Source organism: Myotis yumanensis, unplaced genomic scaffold (genome assembly GCF_028538775.1).
Source record: "Myotis yumanensis isolate MYYU_CA2020_CCGP unplaced genomic scaffold, mMyoYum1.0.hap1 SCAF_12, whole genome shotgun sequence".
Classification (NCBI taxonomy): domain Eukaryota; kingdom Metazoa; phylum Chordata; class Mammalia; order Chiroptera; family Vespertilionidae; genus Myotis; species Myotis yumanensis.
In genome coordinates, this window is record NW_027223763.1 from 56,924,954 (window position 1) to 56,947,678 (window position 22,725).

A 22,725-nucleotide genomic window follows, 5' to 3' on the forward strand; every position below is an offset into this window, starting at 1 on the left:
CTGATTGGGTGTTTTTGTGCTACCTTGTCTTCCAAATAGCTGAATTGATTCTCTGCTTTTCCCAGCCTACTTTTTATTCCTTTTAGTGTATTCTTTATTTTACATATTGTATTCTTTATTTTATGTATTGAATTCTTTATTTCTGACTGGTTCCTTTTTATGGTTTCTTTGTTCTTTTTTTAAGCTATTGTAATTCTCACTAAGTTCCTTAAGCATACTTATAACTATTTTTTTTTTAACTCTATCTGTTAAATTGCTTGCCTCCATTTCATTTAGCTCTTTTTCTGGAGATTTCTTCTGTTATTTCTTTTGTGGCATGCTTCTTTGTCTCCTCATTTTGGCTGCCTCTTTGTGTTTGTTTCTATGTATTAGGTAGATCTCCTATGTCTTCTAGTCTTGGTAAGGTGGTCTTATGTAGTAGGTGTTCTGTGGGACCCAGTGGGCACAGTCTCCTTGATTACCTGAGCTGGGTGCTCCTGGAATGTTCCTTGTGTGGGCTATGTGGAACTCCTGGTGTAATTGAGTCTTGATTGCTCTTGGTCCATTTGTGTATGGGGTTGACCACCAGGCTGGTTTACTGTGAGGATCAATGCCAACCACAATTGAGGTACTGCTGTTCAGGTGCTGGCCACATGAAGCAGAATTCACCTCAGCAGAGTCTGGTGCCTACTGAGATCTCCCTTTGGATATTCCACTTGTGCAGCTATTTGGATCCTGCTCTGATGTTGTTTGAAGCTGGCCACTGGGTGTGTTGGTTTTGGGGCCTCTTGGGAGGGACTCTGGAATCGTAGCCACTGGCAATGGGAGTGGGGCCAGCCTTTTTCGTGTCTCCACCTTTCTTACCAGTCTTAATGTGGCTTCTTCTGTAAGTCCTTGGTTATAAGACAGAAAACAAATCTGGTCAATGTCAGATGCTGCCTGTGACTGGTCCTGGGCAACCTGTTTGGAGCTACAAAGTAATCACAGTTTGAAGCTCCCTCTGCTGATCCCAATTGTGTGTGGGAAGGACCAAGATGTGTAACAAAGCTGGCTTTTACCAGCACTGGGCCTGGGGCAGATCAGCTAAAGTCTCAAGGCATCCCGAGATCTGCCTCTGCTCGTCTCCTCCTACCGGCTGCCTTCGTGGTTGGGTGGGGCCCAGGGAGTCATCAGGTTGAGGCTATTATAGTTTATCATAGTTTATGAGGCCCAAACAGACCAAGGTTTGGCTGTGTGAAGGGAGGGCTCTGGACTGTTTGGGCGTGCAATGGAAAAATGCCCCTGGTCCTAGAGACATAAAATTCATCTGTCCAAGATTCTGCCATGAGCCCAATCTCAGCAGGGCAAGGCTGCTGGGAGTTGGGAGAATGGGGCTAGTGAATCTTCCATGAGGGGGAGCTGGTCAGGCTTGTGGGAAGAGGGGAGAGTGAGTGGCCCCTGCCCCAGAGCCACACAACTCAGTTCGTCCTGGATTGTGCTCAGATGTTGGCATGGTGGAGCCACCAATAGTCAAGATGGCAGGGCCAGCAGATCTCTTGTGAGGGGGAGGCACCAGTCAGATTCATGGGAAAGTGGGAGGAATGGCCCTCATCCCAAAGCCATACCACTAAGTTACTGATGCCTCCTGAGTGCCCAGACAGCTGACTCCTCAGCAGGGTGCAAGCTCCCAAAGAGGGGGTGACAGGGAGCCCAGAGGATAGGGCTATTGCATTCTCCCATGCTGATGCTGAGTGGAGGGTAGTGCTCCATGCAAGGAAGATGACATCTGCGGTGAGAGAGAGTGACTCAGAAAACAAGGATCCTGGTGGCTGTCCCTTCAGCTCTCTCTCCAGAGCCACAAATGCCAGTCTCTCCTCATGCAAATCTAGTCTTCTCCACCCTACCTCCACCAGAGCCCAGGGTAATTGGCTGCAAATGAGATTTTGTATGTTGGCCCTTCAAGAGGACACCTCTAGCTGACTTCTGTCTTTCCCTGGTGGGCAGAATCCCGGCTGATTTTCACAGCTAGATGTTATGTGGGTGCCTTTTCCCAGCTCTGGTGCTCTGAGCTGGCGAGCCTGGCTTGGGGTTGAGACCCCATGCTTCTTAGGGGGAACCTGGTAGCAGCTGAGATATCCCTCTGGAATCTTAGCCTCTGCCCAGGGGAGTGGGGCCAGCCTTTTTCGTGTCTCCGCCTTTCTTACCAATCTTAATGTGGCTCCTTCTGTAAATCCTTGGTTAGAAGACTTCTCTTCAGCTAGTCTTCAGTTGGTTATTTAGGTTGATTGCTCTATATTTTAGTTGTAATTCCAGTTTGGTCCTAGGAGGAGGTGAGTGTAGTTTCTGCCTACTCTGCCACCATCTTGGATCCCAGACTATAGTAGTCCTTTTCAAAATTTAGAAACATATCATGGCTATTTTAAAATATTAATAAATATAATTTATTTTAAAGAAGGAATGGAGAAAGAACAAAGGGTTGCTTACATATTTTGTCTCTATTAGATCTTTTATAGTGGAATGCACTAAGTTAAAGTCATTAAAAATCAAATGACTTGCTGTGGTTTTTAATATTTAATTAAAATTCATTTCTCTTATTGGTGGTGCAATATTAAATCAGACTAGAAACTAACTTTCTAAAATATCCATTGATGATTTTATGGCTGTATACATTCTAGACTACATTCCCAGATACAGGAATAGGATTGTGTTAGCCAGGATACCCTGTGTAATATTGCAGTAACAAATTTCAGCGGCCTTACAAGTGACTTCTCACACGTCCGTCATACATTCCCATCATGGATCAGCTGTGCTTCTCCCTGCACCCTATGAATAAGGCTGGTAGAGTAGCCCATATCTTGGACACTGTGGGTCTCATGGTAAAAGGTCTCTATGTAGGACATTCCTCGTTTCATGCCTTCTAGGAAGTGACATTATTTTACTTCTGCCACGTTTAATTGGCCAAAGAAATCAGATAGGATAGGAAACACTAATCCTCTTTCCAGAAGAAGCACTACCAGTTATAAATATCCCTGGGACAGCAGCATATACTTTCTCCTCAGGGACTAGGATAAACATAGTCCACTACAATAACTAACTTTTTACTTTTATAATATACAGGAAAGATGAAGAAACTGTTTCTCTGACTGGATTTAGTATAACTTTACCTTTTAACATCCGTAGCTTTTATCTCATTTATTAGGAGGGTTGAAAACTGGGAGTCATATGTCTAGTTGGCACTTTTCTCTCTTGCTCTAGAGTTCTTAGTATAAAAAGAAAAAGATTATTTAGTATGTTTTGCTGTATTTCTTTAAATAAGCTTGAATGTTTTAGAACAAGCATGTCAAACTCCCGGCCCATTGGCTGCATGTGGCCCACAAGCAATATTTTGCTGCCCAGCCAGTATAACGATATGTAAGAAACATTTTAATAATAATTTTGTAACTTAATTTTTACAATATCCTGCTGTACATAATTATTAATAACGGACTGCAATGCTCGCTAATGACTGATTACTATAATCATGTTACATTCATTTCCCTTATGCGCCTTATGCAGGCACACCATTTCTCGCCACTAATACTAGCAGCGAATATTTTAGCAGCCGATTACCATGTCATTATTGGTGTGCACAACAGGAAATATTTTGCTTTCGGAGAACAAGAAAAATAGGTTTATTTGCATTACGCTTATTAATTTGTGCAGTTATTCAGTGTCTGGTAAGTTAATGTTCAAGAAAAAATATTAATTTTTATTAAAATGTTCTATTATTTTATGTTAATGATTACTCATTTATTTCAGCCCTTTGTATTCAGCATGTCTCTATCGAAATAAACCTATGAAAATTGAAGCTTTTGTTTTTTGTGACTCACATAAACTTAAATCTTGTTTATTTGGCCCGTATTAGCCGTTGAGTCTGAGATGCTTGTTCTAGAATATGTAGACTGTTAGCCATATTCCATAAAGCATTTTCTAGGCTCCAGAAGCCTTATGCCTGACATTTCAAGGAGTCACCACTAGATGGTGATCTCGCTCATTTAGAAGGCTAGAACAACTGTGTTTTTCTTCAGGTGAATGGGTTTGTTACAGAGGTATCAGAAATGTAAATCACTAACTTTATGGGAAGCTTCTTATAATCAAAATGGTAGTATTTATTGAATATGTATATATACATGTGTACACACACATTCTCTCTCTCTCTCTCTCTCTCTCTCTCTCTCTCTTTTTCTCTCTCACAGTAAAATTGCATTTGAAGTAAAGATATAAAATAATGTGTTTTGCTATATTGCTACTTACCAAGAATGTGTGTGTGTGTGTGTGTGTGTGTGTGTGTGTGTGTTCAACTGTTGCTACCCAAACACAGACAAAAGTTTTCCTAAGCACACTTTCTCAAGAAATTACATTGAGGCTTGGGTTCATCTTTCTGTTCTTTTGTAATACTTTGAATTTGCTAACTGCTTCTGAAACTGGTTGTTTTAGATGTGAGCCTTCATCTTTATTTAAAAACCCTCTGTATTACTCAACTTCATTTAAGAATATAATTAATATGGTTGAGAACGATTAAATGCTATATATTTCACTCAGATATCTTAAAAAATAGCTTTCATAATTCAGTTATCATGTAATGGCAAAGCTGGTACTCACCCTTTCAGTTATTTAGAAACTTCATTTAATGGTTACTGCTAGTGGTAACTTTTTTCTCACCTTCTTTCTTCAAAACAATCCAACATAATAACCAATTTGTTATTGGTAAAATGTAAAAAAATTTAAACTATAGACCAATCAATGCGGTTCTTTTTAGAAAACAACCACTAACTTCAATTGTAATCAACTTTTTTTGCTCCTAAAATATATTCTTTTCATCATATAATTTTTCTGTAACTCAGAGTTTATGGTTGTCATATGATTCAACTACCTTGTAGGAATTCATATAGCTACTAGTAGAAATAAAAATATATGGCTAGGATGCTGCATTTATATGAAGTAAATATTTAATATATACTCTGTTAACAGTGTAGAAGTGAATTTGATTTAATACTCTTCAGCATGCTAAGGAAAACTCTGTTACACCCAGGTCTTTTAAAAAATCCTTTTAATCTAATGTATCACTGAATCTTTATACTCAAAGGTGAGATGTTATTAAACCTTCGTTAGGGTCCAGTTGAAGATGTAAATGAGCTATTGCAGCATGACCAGAGTGACCTCTTGTATTTATTCTAACTTGGCGGCTATAGTTTGTATATATGATCCCTGAGACAGAGATCAGAGAATGCTGCTCCGCGGCTGGGAATCCTTTGGCAGCTTCCCATGGCTTTCGATGACAATAGTTGGCAAGTAGTTAGCCACAGAGCCCTTCTTTGAACAAAATCTTATACAAAAGCTCATAGAAAACATTAAAGCAGATTCTAGTCAAAAGAATTATGGGGGTTGGGAGTCCACTAATTCAGCTGTTCCCTGCAAGATATCTTGATGCAACTCTCTGTGGAGCGCTGTAAAAACATCACTTGCAAGACGACAAAGTCTGGTTTTCTGACCATATCTGGCTTATATGTATCTTTCTAGTGTTTTCTCCTGCCCCTTTCAGGAGCGCCTGTCCTTCAGCCATGCCCAGTTTGAACTTCTGTGCACGTGCCATTTTATCTGAGAATGCCCTTCTCAACACGGACTGTGGAGCTGCTTTTTAAACATCTTATCTTTCTAGATCGAAAATCATTTCAGAAAGGAGTATATTTTTTGTATTTATTTATTTACATGTCAGGCTGTCTGGTTTTGAACTGGCTGTATGTAACCTTGGGCAAGTTACCTGAACTCAGTGCCTCAATTTCCTCATTTGTAAAATGGAAATAATGGTATTACCTCATAGAGTTGTTATGAGGACTAATTGTATTAATGTCTGACCAAGATAAGCATTTAGGAAGTTCTAGTTGTTAGTATTATTTATGGCTTTGGCATGGGTAGGCATATGATAAATGTATTTTGAATGAACAAACACAGGAGACTCACATCCTATGTTGAGATTAGGTTTTAGGATCAGTGCATAAGGCCAAAATCTTGGTCAAAAGTATCTTTAGGAATCCCTTTGGAAATCTAACGGAGATAGTGGAACTCATTAGTAGAAAAATGATTAAGCCATTGCATTTTTTTTACCCTTTTCAGTCTACCCAATTCAATAAACTGTTTATATTTGCTTTTAGTCCTTTCAAAGGCCTAGGCTGGGCTAAATGAGAGATGCCATATTCTAAACAAATTCAAAACAGCCAGATTTTCTTCCATGTTGGAAAATATTGCCATTTCTTTGGTTGGGCACCAAGGAAGAGGTTGGTTTCTTTCAGGGGCCAATGAAAATACATTTTTATATGGAGATACTCTCACTTTCACCTCCTTGTTGGAGTATTGGCAGTCAGTCTCAGAGAAATGTGGGAAGTGAGGGCAACCAAGAGAAACAGCTGGTTTTGTTGTTGCTGTTTGCTTTGTTCCTGTCACCTATTACAGGCTTGCTGTAGATGTTCATGACTGGGAGTCGCACCAGGGCTACTGTATTTGAATTGTTGATTTCTCTTTCAGTTCCCTCCCCCTGATTGCTTCTCCTTTATCCCTTTCAGAATAAGTATAATGGGATTCTTTTAAGTCAAATACAACTCTACTTTCATATCTTTGATTAACAAATTTCAGTATTAATTACTGATTCTGTTACTATAAACTATAATGTAGTCTGTATGGTGTCAGTTCTTTAAGGGTGGCATATTTGGATTAAGTTATGGCTTTTTACATAGTAGCTAAGATTTTCTTCACAGGGGCAGTTAGCGACAAGTGCTGATATTATAGAGCTTGATATACTGTTATGATAGTGTGGAAGTCTTCTAATAAATATTTAAAAAGTTGAGGTTATAAGAGACAGCTGAAATTCAAGATCTGCGGGGAAAGTTCAATGCTATTGTTACAAATGTATAAAGAAAAGAGACAAAGAGAACTCCATTGCTTTTTGAAAGGTTTTTAAAAAGGCATCAGCCCATACAGGCTTGAATTATATAAAATTCTGTGCTGCAATGGCTTGCTATAGACTTCAGTCTTACTTTGCAAATATATTTTTTAATTTCATTAGTACATTTAATAAATGCTGACAGTAATCCCATGTTCATACAGGGAATCTTGAATTGTGCATGCTTTGATTTTTGATGTGGAAATTCTCTTACACCAAAATCCTTATTGTAGTTTATTTTAATATAAGTAGGTAGCAAGCACGAAATACCTTGCTGACTTTACCAAGAACTTGATAAATAGATAAAATATTGTTTTCACATTTCAATGAGGATTCCCAGTTAGTGGATTTTATGGGAAATCTGGAGAGCTGGTTACTAATATTGTTGTGGTGCAGGATAAAGAATAAGGGTTTAGATTTAGAAGACCTGGGCTCACATTTTGGCATAAATGCATTTAGTAGTTATATTACCTTGGGAACATTACTTCTATGATTTTTAGTTTCCCTACAGGTAAAATAGGGAGCGGGCCTAAGCCGGCAGTTGGACATCTCCCGAGGGGTCCTGGACTGTCAGAGGGCGCAGGCCAGGCTGAGGGACTCCCCCCCCACCCCCAAATGTTGTGCACTGGGCCTCTAGTTATATTTTTTTCAAATTCTTCTTAGACAGTTGTTTTAGGTAGTTCTCAAATGACTTTAAAGCAGCACTTCATTCTAAATATATTTCTACAACCTAAATCATAGGTTGACTCATTTAAATTATTTCTAGGGAATTCAGAACTTTTTAGACCTCCACATAGCTAGGATTATTAACTATGAAGTTTTTGGGTAGCCCGTAGCTGACGAAGGTCCAACAGAAGAATCGGTATGTGTTCCATCCCCATTGTATTTCTTAGGCATTCACTGAGAGAACTGAGAGGTCAGGTGAGAGCTGATTTTATTACAGCAGCAGCATGACGCTTGTCACCTGCTGCTAGTTTCTGTCTCAGAAGGCCTGTAGGACCGTCAAATGCAGTTTGCTTTATACTCTGAGAAAACATTACTGCCTCATTACTGCTTACATGCCATGCGTCACAGTACATCTAGCTACCACCTGCCTTTCTGTACTTTTCTGGATATTTTCAGGTTGAGAAGCCTCTCATGACTCTTTATTATCCTCTTTCCTGTTATTTAGAATGTGTTTTAACTATTTCTCCCACTTTACCTCATTATCATCTAACACTTTTAGCCTACCAGAGTTTTGTAGTAAATATGTGTGGTTTAGAAAAATATAGCATTCAGTATATTTTGATCACTTTTATTAGTTTCCTTTTTCTTTCCATTATATTTTACTATTAATCATTTTCACTTAGTTTACTGGGGAGGAATATTGATGGAATATAGGAGAACATTTTCAAAGGGGTATGTGAGAATATGATACCAAAAATCATAAAGCATTAGACAACAAAATCTTACAGCATACTCTGAAATTTGAAAGCTGAATTTTCATTGCTCATCTGCTCCATTGTTTTTGATAATAAAACAATGCTTATAGAAGTAACTTATTTTACCTTTGTTTTTCTTAATTTCCTTTTATCTTTGTCAAGTGTGATAGAAATATTGATTTTTTTTAAAAAAATTATATGTTTATATATGTATATGTATAAATGATGATGTAGAAATAAAATGGAAACATAAGTGACCACATATAGGTGGGGATTTAAAGAACATTATGCAATTACACTATACGAGGAAGTATAAGTATTGCATTAATTATATATAGTAAATTTATTTAGCCTCTTATAGTTTATAGGACACTTCCACACCTGTTGTCTTACCAGACATGTGAGTTCTAATTAGGGTTGTCACTCATTTATTCAACCCCCAAAGTGAGTAAGTTATTCAAAGATCTTCAGCTTGCCCTAACTGGTTTGGATCAGTGGATAGAGTGACAACCTGCGGACTCAAGGGTCCCAGGTTCGATTCCGGTCAAGGGCATGTACCTTGGTTGCAGGCACATACCCAGTGGGGAGTGTGCGGGAGGCGGCTGATAGATGTTTCTCTCTCATTGATGTTTCTAATTCTCTTTAAAAAAGATCTCCAGTTTCAGTTTTCCTCTCCCTTCCTCTCTGTAAAAAAATCAATGAAATATATATTTTTTAAAACGATCTTCAGTTTCAGTTTATAATGTCACCTACCTTCTGCATAGAATTATTATTAGAAAACAATAAAATATAGTGTCCCTAAGGAAAATAACTTAAAATTTCAGAACTTTTAATTCAAGTTATACATACAAAATATAGACTACAAAGACTGAAATATGTTCCTACATTAATTTTACCATCTGTTACTATTTTATATTTATTATAAATTCTCTAGTTGCTTATCTCCCAAATTTTTAAGCTTTGTTGTAAACCATGTTATTCTTTAGTTTTATCCCTAACTTGTTTACCCAATTATAATTTTAACTTTATACTTTCTGTGGCAACCTATATGGTTTGATCTGCCCAGCAGCTACTCAATTCTTGATTAATATAACTTCTAGTTGTCACATTATAATAGTAGGACTGAAGACAGTGCTGTTTCCTTTTCCAACATTAGTTTTACTGTCTTGAGATGTTTTACACACTTTATCACAATTTAGGAACATTAATTCAAAACTTATAGTCAGATAGCAGTAAATTAAAAAAAATATTATAGATGTTTCTTTCCCCCTGACCTAGGAAATGTAGCTTAGTTCTTTATGACAGGTGTGTTGTCTTGCCTTTCATTTTGTATGACTAACTTTTATACCAAATTGAATAAGCCATTAGCTTTTAGTCTGTAGGAATGTGGATCCATAGATATTTCCCATTAGACAAAAGAAAATCTATACCAGCGATATCCCCTGGGGCTCAGTCTTCCTAGCTGGCCTAATGGTCTAAAGCTCTGCTATGCTGTACCCTTATGGGAAAGAACTATGTTGGATGATTTCCTTAACATCCAGAAATATTAGTTGGAGAATTGAGCACAGGTTTCAGATAACTTTAACTTTTGTACTATACTACATGTATTAATCAAACTTTCTGATTCAGGGAATTCATGTTACAAATTTTATATTTTTGAAACTATTGCAAAATACAAATTATTAACTCTGTATATATATATATCTTGAGTAGTTTTAAATTAGAGTTTGCTGAAATGAGACATAGTATATTTAGGTAGCCATGCTGTTTTCAGAAATTTTGCTTTATTCAAAAAGGATCTCTCCACTGGTGATGGTTGCACAGCTCTGTGAATATACTAAAACCCACTGAATCGCACCATTGAAATGGGTGAGTTTTGTGGTATGTGAATTATATCTCAATAAAGCTGCTATTTTAAAAAAATTCACTGAAAAAATTGTTCTCATAGATACAAACTAATAGAATTTCAAATTGTACTTACAATTTATTTAAAACATTTTTAGTCTTAATAAACATTCAAAACTTTAGAAATATATGTGACTTAAAAATAGTTTGTGTTCTTGTTCAATAGTAATACATGTTGTTATAGAAAGTTAAGAAACTATAGATAAGACAAAAAGACTTCAAAATGTCTGGGTCTTTTAAAAATATTTTATTTATTGATTTTTGAGAGAGAGAGAGAGGGAGAGAGAGGGAGAGAGAGAGAGAGAGAGAGAGACTGAGAGGAGGATGGGGAGAGAGAAAAAGATCGATTTGTTGTTCCACAACAAATGGAGATGGGATCTGCAACCTTCGTGTGTCAGGACGACACTAGCCAACTGAGCTACCCAGCCAGGGCAATGTGTGGATCTTTAGACTTTCACCTCTACCATGTATTCTGTCTCTAAGCTTTCTCTACACTTAACTACAGTCATGCAGCACGTAGACAACCTTTCAGTCAACAGTGGACTGACTGCATGTGTGATGGTGGTCCCATAAGGTCATAATTGAGCCGAAAAATTTCTATCGCTTAGTGACGTGGTAGCCATCATGATGTTGTAGTGCAACACATTACACGCATGTCTGTGGTGATGCTAGTGTAACGAACCTGCACTGCCAGTCGTATAAAAGTATAGTAATACGATTATATATAGTGTACAATACTTGATAATGATTATAAATGACTGTTACTGGTTTATACACTTTATCACAATTTACGATACCATACTTTTTTGGTATTTACTATTCCATACTTCTAATTGTTATTTTAGAGTGTACGCTTTCTACTTGTAAAAAAGTGTGCTGTTAAACAGTATGTTGTGTTACCCTGTCAGCAGCTACACATCTGGTGCTTACCGTGTCTCTTGATGGTGCGCCATTTTCTCTTGTGCTTTATTTGATCTCATGTTGTTTTATAACTTTAGTGTAGACTCAGTGTACAATGTTTATGAAGTCTGCAGTAGTGCACAGTGATGTCCCAGGTCATCACATTCCCTCACCACTCACTCACCGACTCACCTAGAGCAACTTCCTGTCTTACAAGTTGTATTCATGGTAAGTGCCCTGTATGGGTGTACCGTTTTTATACGTTTTATACCCTATTTTTACTGTACTTTTTCTGTGTTTAGATATACAAATACTTACCCTTGTGTTACAGTTGTAGTATAGTAACATGCTACACAGGCTGGGAGCCTAGGAGCAGTAGGCTATATCATATTGCCTAGGTGTGTAGTAGGCTGTACCACCTACGTGTGTGTAACTGCACTCTCTGATGTTCACACGACAGCAAGATCACCCAATGACACATTTCTCAAAAGGTATCCCTGTCGTTAAGCAGTGCCTGGCTGTACTTCCTTGTCATCCATACTTTTCCTGCCAGCTTTCATTTGTAGTAAGTGGCTTTTCATGGCCATCTTAGGAAAACAACCAGGTGTAAAAATACCTTTTTATAATAAGAGTTTAGTGAGAGCTTTGGCTTTTTCTCCCTGGATCATGAGAGGTATACATGAAGGTGAGCAACAACATCATTATCTAAAAAGAAATACAATAAGTATGTTGCAGAACAGCTTTTGAAATGCAGTCAGTTTGGGATTTTGTTTTAAAAATTTACTTTAAAACATTTTGGATTTAAAGTGAAAACTTGGAATCTTAAATAAATAATATTGTGGCATTGGTTTTTATATAGTTGGACTATTCCTTTGTCTTTTAAAAAAACTCTTGTTATCCTATTTCGCATTAACTTTCTCACAGCTAAAGTTGTTCACAACACAGTTTAAAGATAAATGCAGTATCAGGCTTTGAATTCCTTTTTTTTGGTAAATATTAAGACCTGAGTACAAAATGAGGGCTGTATTGTGGATTAAGTGAAATATCTCAAGGCTGTGCTGTTCTGATAACTGAACCTGAAGTGACCTTTCTCAGACACAATTACAGAGCTGTATGTTTTTCCTTTAATTTCATCAGGGGTTTAATTAGTATACAAATAAAACTTCCCTTATCTTCCTTTCTACCTAATTGGCTTGTCTTCGCTTGTATATGAAGTATGTGAAAGTGGGCTGTAATTAGGGTGACCGTGTTAACCTTTTTTCCTCAAATGTACTGTTGCCTAAAGGCCTCAAGGCCTGAAAACAGTGCTTTGGATTATTGCTTTGCAATCACTATGGCTGTCCCACAGGTTTTCTCATGAGCAGAAGGGCTTTGGGTGCTGCAGGTTCCCACTGCTTAACAGGATCTTCATTCTTCTCCCCACTAAATGTTTATTGATTATCTCGCTGTTCCAGGCTCAGCCTCCAACAACTTAATATCAGGTGACAGTCAGGAGAGTTCTCCAAGTAATTAGAGTTGAGCATTGGGGGAACAATTAGGAGCAGAGTTATTAAACTTGATTTATCCTATTCTCTCCTGAACAGTTTCTTGGATATCAGAACATCACACTTTCACAATCTACCCTGGTTGAGAAATTAGTGGCTAACCTGCTGCTTATCATTGTTGCCTTGCTGCCTAGAGGCACACCCTCTTGGTTTCAGTCATTCAGTTGGAAATATTAGAGTCCATAAAGTTTATCATAGGTTTTAATTAGGTAAATCTGAACAGGAGAAAAGCTGAATTAAAAACTGTATGTATATAAAACAGGCATTATATACGATTTAGGTACATATGTGTGATACATACATGCACACAAATGTAAATATATTTTTCTTTCTTGAATACTCAGTGTTAGGATTTTAAAAGAACTACTTTGTCATCAAAAACAAGAAAGGTGAGTATTAGAGAAAAGACATTATTGAATAATTTTTTATGTCTTGGTGTTTTGCTTATATCTCTATGGACCCATTGATGTGAATAGCTTCCATTGTGATGTCCCTCAACTCTTTAAAATGAGAATTCTGTGTGTATTTGATAAAAAGCATAATGATTAAAAACAACTTTTATCTCTTCATTTTCACACTAAGGAAGTATGGTCTCTGTTTGTTTATACCACTTTCTGTTCATTTTCTGTAATTTCAGTCTTGGAATAGGCTCTTCAGCTATGCCCCTGAAAGTGAGCTTTAGGAGAGATTGGCAACTCCCTGCCATTGTCCCTAAAGAGGAAAATGAAAGAAGATTGAGACATGTAGTAGAAATTTTAATTTTATGAGTTATATCTTCTTTGAAAGGGTATCCTAGGATTGTTGAAAAGTCAAGTGTGGTTTTATAATGATTCCAAAGTCATGGGTTCACTCAGATTGGACCAGCGAGCTTCTATTATGTACAAGGTTGGAGACAATGTCCTGAATACCCCTCACAAATACACACCTCTAGCATGAGTTACTGAGCAAAAGAATTTGAAAGGATTTGCACAAATCTATTATTTCTGTTGGAAAAAGAAATCAAGCTTTATGTGTAAATGACTGGTGGTGGATCATTAGTTCTATCTTCATACCTGAAAAATGCCATTTTTAAAATCTGAGATATGTCAGAAATACTGGCTTTAAAATGACTCAAATATGGGTTTTATTATTATTATTTTTAATGAAGAAATCACATGATGCTTCATTGCCTTTAAATATCTTAACTTTGGCACAAAATAAATAGGTTTTCTTATGGGTTTTAAAATATGTTTCTTGTCTTTTTGAAGTTGGTTTGAATCTGACTATTTCTATAGTAGGATGGTCTTAAAGATCTGTTATACTAAAGATTTAAAGTAAGTTATAATATTTAATAAGTAATCACAGTTTACTTATTTTTAATTTTTTACATATTTGTCTGATAGCAACTTGACTATTTGAAATGTGAAATGCTAAATTTAAAAATTCAACATTTTAAAATACCTGATTTGTTGGATGATTGCTTTCATTCACTAATATTTAGAGTGAATTCATTGTGTGAGCTCCAGCTTGAGTTTTGTATACTACCTATTGTGAACGCACTAAAAGAATATTATTAGGAGAGTTTCAAACATGAAATTATTGCATTTTGGTTATTCTTTTTTTTTTTTAATTATTATTATTATTTTTTTTATTTTTCGCTTAAAGTATTACAAAGGGTATTACATAAGTGTCCTTTTTTCCCCCCCGCCCTTGACAAACCCCTACCCTCCCTTACCCCCCAGTGTCTTATGTCCATTAGTTATGCTTATATGCATGCATACAAGTCCTTCGGTTGATCTCTTACTCCCCTCCCTCCTGCCCCCCAACTCTCTCTGGCCCTCCCACTCATTTTGGTTATTCTTTACTGAATATTTGAAGCATAGTTGTGACTGAGCAAGAAGAAAAAAAAAATTATGGGTATGCAGTCAGTTATTCAGCTCATTGTCCAACAAATTTAAATGAAAAACTGTTTGATAAGCTTATATTTTTGAAATTTCACAGGCAAAGGAGTGAGCAGATTTTTAGTGCTAAGGGTTACTCTGGTACCTATACTATTTTACATCCTAGAATTTAAATGAGCTCTAGAAAGTGCTCCTTTAAATTGCGAGTTTCTCATTCTAAAACTTCTAGCCCTAAAGTCAAGATAAAGTTGTATTCTTGCATCTTGAAATTTTTATGCTAAGAGAATATTTCAGATTAAAGCAAATAGCAAATAGCAATGAACAGATTTTATACTTCTGCGACTTTTAGAATATTTATGGAATATAAATAATTCCAACTGCAAGTATTACTTATACCTTTCTCTGTTGAAACATGTTGATCACATTGTGTTGCTATTCTGAACATGAGAGTTACTTATAGGAAGTAAGTGAATTGTATTTTGGAGTTCAGTTTGTCCACTGACATGTCTATAGCAACTGTTGTAGATAGATTTGGAAAGACAGTAATGGTATTTTTAAATACTGGGTTCCCTTTTCTCTTCTAGGTATCATAATCTCCCTTCCCCTCAATCATATGCATACTTTGGACATATGATAGTTCTGGTTTTAAATAGACTCTAAATTTCATGTGCGCCCCCCCCCTCTTTATTTTTCATCATTAAAAGAAAATGCAACTTGAGGTTTTTATAAGCAGATCTTTTTTAGTAAGGATAAAATGTATTTGCTTTGCAGTATTTTAAAAAATAAAATAGAGTTGTGTTTTGTAGCTAAACATTTTTCAAAATCTTATTGGTTCTATCATTTCTAATTAGTAAGTATGTAAAATTTTTGCAGAAAATTTGTTAAGCCTTGATGTGTAATGACCCAAGTCTACTTCTCAGTCAGTCTGTACTCTTCTTTGTTTAATAGCCTATGGCATAAATTGAAGTTAATTATCAGGGCTGACAAGTAACTCTGTTTTCTGTCTGCTTGCAGAGTCTCTCCGAGGCAAAGATGGAGCTGAGAAGAAAAGATCAATCTCTGCGTCAGCTCAATAGACATCTTACCCAGCTGGAGCAGGACAAGCGTCGACTGGAGGAGAACATCCACGATGCTGAGAGCGCCCTCCGCATGGCAGCCAAGTGAGCATTTGGACCTTGGGGAGATCACTTAAAACAGACAAAAGATCAATTCTTACTTTCATGCTCCGGGTTTTAGCCCTGGATAATACAGTGTTAGAAAACAAAAGTACAGCTGTCTCTCTTTGAAATTCTCTGATATATCCCCAGAAAAGAAAACTCTTCACTCAACATTCTAAATGTATACTTTATTGAGAAACTTCAGAAAAGTATAAGTGTCTATATAACATCTAATGAGGTGTATTTGGGGCTCTGTTGAAATGTTGTATGTTTGGAACCATGCTTTTATTAATAAGAAATGTAAGTCTCTTTATTTAAAAGTTTTGCAGAGTTTCTTCTATTACATATTCCTAACCCCTTCTTGTCCCACTTATTTCCAAATTTTGCTCTACATATATTATAATATACTAATATTGCAAGTAATATTTCCATAAAAATGTTAGTATACAATCAACATGTATATCATAGCATCTTTCTAAGTGCACTAAAAACATATTGATCATTGAAAAGTCATTTAATTTTATAGCTGTCTATTCTGATATGTTAAATAGAAAAAATATACAGTTTTCAGAGAGAGCAACTATGTAAATGTGATGGGAGTGTTTTTCTTTTACCAGGTAATCAAGCTGACATACACCATGAAGTTCAAATTGAACAGTTCTCTTGGGCATTTTTATTTGTTCCCCACATTAAATTACATGGAGTACTTTAAGACAGTCCTTTGTACAACAGCATGGCTTAAAGAAAATCTATTTATGGATTAAAGAAACGTCTAATTTTAATAAAATAAGTGTTTTCTAAATTTGGAATTCTGGATTCCTATACTTACAAAAATGTTTATATTAATTAAACATTTTTTGAAACAAACTCTCTTGTTAAATGTTTATCATGAAATATGAATATAGTCTGTGAACTAAATCATAGGATGGAGAATCTGCAATCTTAGGATATCCACAGCTTTGCCAGTGAGCTTGGGAAATTGCTCATACATAATGAAAAAATCAGTTTACCAAGGCCATAATGTGGCATGTTTGAAAAATATAAAGCTGTATAACATTGCATCACTGTATTAGGTGTATACATTGTCATAGAAAAAAAATATAAATTTGACTAAATCGGGTTTTTGTTTCCATTGTTCAGTGGTAAGTTTCCTCAGGCCAAATGAGAAGGTGATTTCTAGTGTGCTTTATAGTTCTGAAAATTCGGAGATTAAGGAAAACAAGGTTATAAAACCTTCAGATTCATATTATATCAAAACATTGCTGCTAATTCAAGAATTTGGCTTGTCTGTGAAATTTGAAGAGCTAATACATTGATTGCTTCCGGTTTTCAGTCTATAATTTAACATTACATTTTTGTCTTTAGCATTTTCATCCAAACTTCTTACTTAATTATTAAGGCCAAATTCAATATGTAAAGCCAGTAGAAGAAATTAGTAACTTTGCCTAGTTCTAGTCAAGGTCATAGACAGTTTTTGTGCATTTATTATAGCACAAAAAGACTACAGAAGGAAAATATTATTTTGCATAGTATGGCCATTTATAATATATCCCTCCCACTAATATTTAAAATTTTTTTATTATAAATAAAAAGAGTAAAAGTTTAGCCTTTTCAGTACATTTTAATTCATTAAATAACCATGATTTTATTTTTCTTTTCTTTTCACTTCTTTAACTTTGAAGATGCCCATAAGATTTTTTCCCCTCCTCTAATCTATGATAGGCAATATGATTGAAGGTAAGAGTTAAATATGGGGGAAAAAAGATTTAACTGTGGAGATATACCAGTGAGTATAGTTAGGTTTTATGCTTTTAGAGGAGTACAATGATAACTAACCTTTATTTTTCAACAATAGCAACTTATGTTAAAAATGTATAACATTTGTAGTAAGGTATGGGTTTTACTAACACCTAATCTTTGTTTCTTTCTAGAGACAAAGATTGTGTTGCCAGTCATATGAGAACAGTAGAAAATATGCTTCATAAGGTATTGTAATTTTTCTTAAATATTGTTCAACTTGTATTATGACACAGTTCTCCTAATCATTATTTTTATTAAGTGCAGACCACTTTAATTCATCTTGTACTTTCTTTAAAAATAAGTGAGCAAAAGGTCCTTTCAAATGACTGAAAATTTGTATTATACAGTGCTACATTGCATAACTTTTTCAGAATTCATGTCGTGAACATGATAAAACTATGAAAATAGCGGTTTCCCCAAACTGATATAATTGCACTTGAATTATTTGTGGTCTTTGCTGAATGAACCAGAGGTCATTAAGATTCTTACATGTCTCATAATCATAAAATGTTTGACCACACTGTCTAACCTCTCACCACTCTTAAACCTACTATCCTATACATGTATATATAGACAGAGACATAATGTATTGTATTTGGCAATACTCATATATCTTAGCTAGGCAGTAATGTTTTCCAAGTTGTAATTTATGTTCTTACAGGAATGTTTTTTAAAGTAGAAATTTAATATATTTAATAATGTTACATTCTTAAATTCGATTACTTCTATATGGTAAATTGACTTTTCATTTGCAATGATGAGCAGCACTACAAAGATACTATGTTATTACTAAAAACAATATATTAACTAGCTGTGTATTTTATTAGCACTTCAAATTCAGAGATGATGTATTCACTATTTCACTATTTTAAAAATAGAGAAATGTTATGTATGTGTTTCTGTTATTGTCTAATTGACAATTTGTTGAAAACATAAATACCTAGTACTTTTAAGATATATGGAATTTATGAATGAATCATATTTAGAATAATATTGTCAATCAAATTTATTATATAGTATAACTTAAGGAAATATTTAATAAATAGTAACAAACTAATATTTAATATATTTTAACATTATGGAAACATTGGGCCTCCATATTCTTTTATATTGAAAATGACTCACATTATTTTATATCGCTAAAGCATTTGGAAAAAACATCTAATATTCTAAAAGCTATTTTTAAAATAATAGTTGTTTGAAATTATGATTTCTCCCCCTCTAATCTCTCATTTTAAAAAGTTTACACAGTCAGTATAGTTTAAATATGGTCACAGCAAACTCATGTGCTGGAAATCTGAAATTTAGATTTGTAGGAAAAGAGACATTTTTAGTTAGATATTTTTTGTACCATGGGTAGGAGAAATCAATTATGTCATGTATATATATGGCATACCTTTTTGTATGGTTATTGTTACTTTTGACATCCAATTGTTTGTTCTTTTTCCCAGCTAGAAGAAAAATGTGTTGAATAGCAGCTATCTTAGGCAATGAATATTAACACCAGAGAAAAGCTATCATCAGTAATATCTAATCTAATAAAAGACAAACATGCAAATTGACCATACATTCGCTATGTCTTAAGCCACGCCCACCAGCCAATCAGAGCAACGGCATGCAAATTAACCCAACCAAGATGGCGGCCGGCAGCCACGGAGCTGGAGCGAGCAGGAGGCTTGCTTGCTCCAGTGATGGAGGAAGCCAGCCTGCCGCCGGCTCTCAGCTCCACTCAAAAGCAACAAAGTTGCAATTATAGAAGGTAGATAAACCCCAGATACCTGCTTTCAGCTGGCTGTGGCCACGGAGCTGGAGCGAGCAGGAGCCGGCTCTTGGCTCCACTGAAGGCAACAAAGTTTCAGTTATAGAAGGTAAACAAATCCCAGAATAAAAAAAAAAAGGGAAAAAAAGGAGAGGCTGGGAGCTTCCGTTGCCGATGGGCGTGGCCAGCCTGAAAATGGCCCTCAGCCCCTCACACAGACTGGCCAGGCACCCCAGTGGGGACCCCCACCCTGAAGGGGGTGTGACCAGCCTGAAAACAGCCATCAGCCCCTCAACCAGGCTGGCCAGGCACCCCAGTGGGGACCCCCACCCTGAAGCGGGTGTGACCAGCTGCAAACAGCCATCAGCCCCTCACACAGACTGGCCAGGCACCCCAGTGGGGACCCCCACCCTGAAGCGGGTGTGACCAGCTGCAAACAGCCATCAGCCCCTCACCCAGGCTGGCCAGGCACCCCAGTGGGACCCCCACCCTGATCCGGGACACCCTTCAGGGCAAACCAGCCAGCCCTCACCCGTGCACCAGGCCTCTATCCTATATAATAAAAGGGTAATATGCAAACTGACCCTAACAGCAGAACGACTGGGAATGACTGGTCACTATGACACTCACTGACCACCAGGGGGCAGACGCTCAATGCAGGAGCTGCCCCCTGGTGATCAGTGCACTCCCACAGGGGGAGCTCTGCTCATCCACAAGCCAGGCTGATGGTTGCCAGTACAGCGGTGGTGGTGGGAGCCTCTCCTGCCTCCTCAGCAGCGCCTTGGATGTCCGACTGCAGCTTAGGTCTGCTCCCTGCTGGAAAGTGGACATCCCCCGAGGGCTGCCGGGCTGCCAGAGGTATGTCTGACTGCCAGCTTAGGCCCAATCCCCTGGGGAGCGGGCCTAAGCCAGCAGGTGGTCCTCCCCCGAGGGGTCCCAGACTGCGAGAGGGCACAGGCTCGGCTAAGGGACACCCCTCCCCCGAGTGCACAAATTTTTGTGCACCGGGCCTCTAGTATATATATGTTATCCTTTCCTTATGAGAATGGAAAAATATATATTTTAAATATAATAAAGATTGATTGCAACAGGACAGTTGTAATCATACAGTTCTCTCACTATAGTTCATCTTTTGTTTTTTTTGTATCATATGGAAAGAAAGATGTCTGCAGCTTTGGACTATAGCCACTGGAGATTTACTTTTTCTTTATGGCTTTTCCCTTAAAATTTAATAATTATTTTGATTTATGTCTTTGGAATTTTCTATTTATATAGTGGTTTTTAAATTATCAATTACTTTTAAAGCTTGAAGTAAAAATTTAGGAAAGTTTAATTGATTATTGAGCTAAGTCTCTTTTATACAAAGTTTGGGTGAGAATGAATGGATCACAAGGAAGTGGCCCAGAGGGTTTCTCTGAAAGTCTCAGGTTGGTGCAGAATGTTGTTACGTAGACATGCCAAAGTTCACAGTTTATTTTTCTGGTCATTTTGGACTGTCTAGTACAGGGGTGGGCAAACTTTTTGACTCGAGGGCCACAATGGGTTCTTAAACTGGACCGGAGAGCCGGAACAAAAGCATGATGGAGTGTTTGTGTGAACTAATATAAATTCAAAGTAAACATCATTACATAAAAGGGTACGGTCTTTTTTTTTTTTTTTTTAGTTTTATTCATTTCAAACGGGCCGGATCCGGCCCGCAGGCTGTAGTTTGCCCATGGCTTGTAGTAGTAGCATTTTGCTGTCTTAGAGAAACTAAGAGTAGTACAGAAGGAGGAGTGTCCAGGCTCTTTTTAAAAAAAAAATATTTTATTGATTTTTTACAGAGAGGAAGGGAGAGAGATAGAGAGTTAGAAATATCAATGAGAGAGAAACATCGATCAGCTGCCTCCTGCACACTCCCTACTGGGGATGTGCCCGCAACCAAGGTACATGCCCTTGACCGGAATCGAACCTGGGACCCTTGAGTCCGCAGGCCGACGCTCTATCCACTGAGCCAAACCGGCTAGGGCTGTCCAGGCTCTTTTATGGGACAGTGAAAATGGTTGTGTTTACTTCCAAACTCTTTAGCACAGTTTACCTATTTAAATTTTCTGTTTCTTTTTTGAGTCAGTTTTGGTAGCTTGCATTTTTTCCAGAAATTGGTCTATTTCATCTAGCTTATCTAGATGAAATAGACAAATTTCATCTGGAAAGTGAACAAGCAATTGTTCATTTTCTTATAATTGTTTTTATTTCTATAAGATCAGTTGTATGTCACCATTTTTAGTCCTGATTTTAGTAACTTATTAATATTTTTTTTCTTAGTAAATCTAGTTGAGGTTTGTCAATTTTGTTGATCTTTCAAAGGAACCACATTTGGTTTTCTTGATTTGCTGTATTGGTTTTCTCTTCTCTATTTCCTTTGTCTGTGCTCCAATAATTTATGTCCTTTTTTGTTTGCTTTATTTTACTAGTAGTTTACTGGCTTCATCAGTGTTATAGAGCTTCTTCACAGTCTGTTTTATTTGATGCTTGTTGGCCTTGACATCCACAGTGAACACAAGCATATTGTTGTTTTCACAAGCATATTGTTGTTTTCTGTCTTCTTCATGGTTGATTCGGTAGTCAAGGGGAACTTGATGATGGCATGGTGGTCAAACTCATTTATTTTGGGGTGGTCTTCCAAGGATATTTGGGCTGCCTTTGGAGCTGCAGTGTCTTGGTCCATTGAAGGTGGGTGACATGGGGGTCTTCTCTTTTTTTGTGTGGCTATGGACGCATATCAGCATTGCTTTCTTTGCCTTTAAAGCCTTTGCGTTGGCTTTGGTTTTGGTCTTTAATGTAGGCATTTACGGCTATAAATTTCCACATGAGCACTATTTTCATTGCATCTATAAGTTTTGCTATGTTTTTTTCTCTAAAAGTATTTTCTAATTTCCCTGTGATTTCTCCTTTGATCTATTCATTATTTTAATTTCCAAAATATTTGGGCATTTTTTACATATCTTTTTACTATTGAGTTCTGATGTAATTCTGTATGGTTTGAATATATACTTTGATTTAAATTCTTTTAAATTTATTAAAGTTTGTTATGTGGTCCAGAAAATGGTCTGTCTTGGTAAATGTTACAGAGCATTTAAAATGAGAATGTGTATTCTGCTGTTGTTGGGTAGAATATGCTATATATATCTGTTATGTCTGGTTAACTTACAGTATTGTTCAAGTCTTCAAGTTCCTTGGATATCTTTTGTGTAGTTGTTTAATCTGTTAATGAAGTGAGATTTTGAAGTCTGACTATTATTGTTCAACTATTTCTCCCTTCAATTTTGTCAGTTTTTGCTTCATGTATTTTGTGATTCTGTGGTTAAATGCATGTGTATATAGAAATTGTTATATCTTCTTGGTGGATTGACCCTTTTATAATTTTATATCTTTCTTTGTCTTTT

At 36.6% G+C, this 22,725-nt stretch overlaps 1 protein-coding gene across 1 annotated transcript in view; it reads left to right on the plus strand.

Annotated features, from left to right (window-relative positions):
• Window positions 1-22,725, plus strand: part of CCDC171 (coiled-coil domain containing 171) — a 255,270-nt gene that overhangs the window by 149,907 nt on the left and 82,638 nt on the right. Inside the window, exons 22-23 of the mRNA XM_070430172.1 lie at window positions 15,599-15,744; window positions 17,673-17,727. Of these exons, the coding sequence (XP_070286273.1) occupies window positions 15,599-15,744; window positions 17,673-17,727 (201 nt within the window). The remainder of the gene's footprint in view (window positions 1-15,598; window positions 15,745-17,672; window positions 17,728-22,725) is intronic.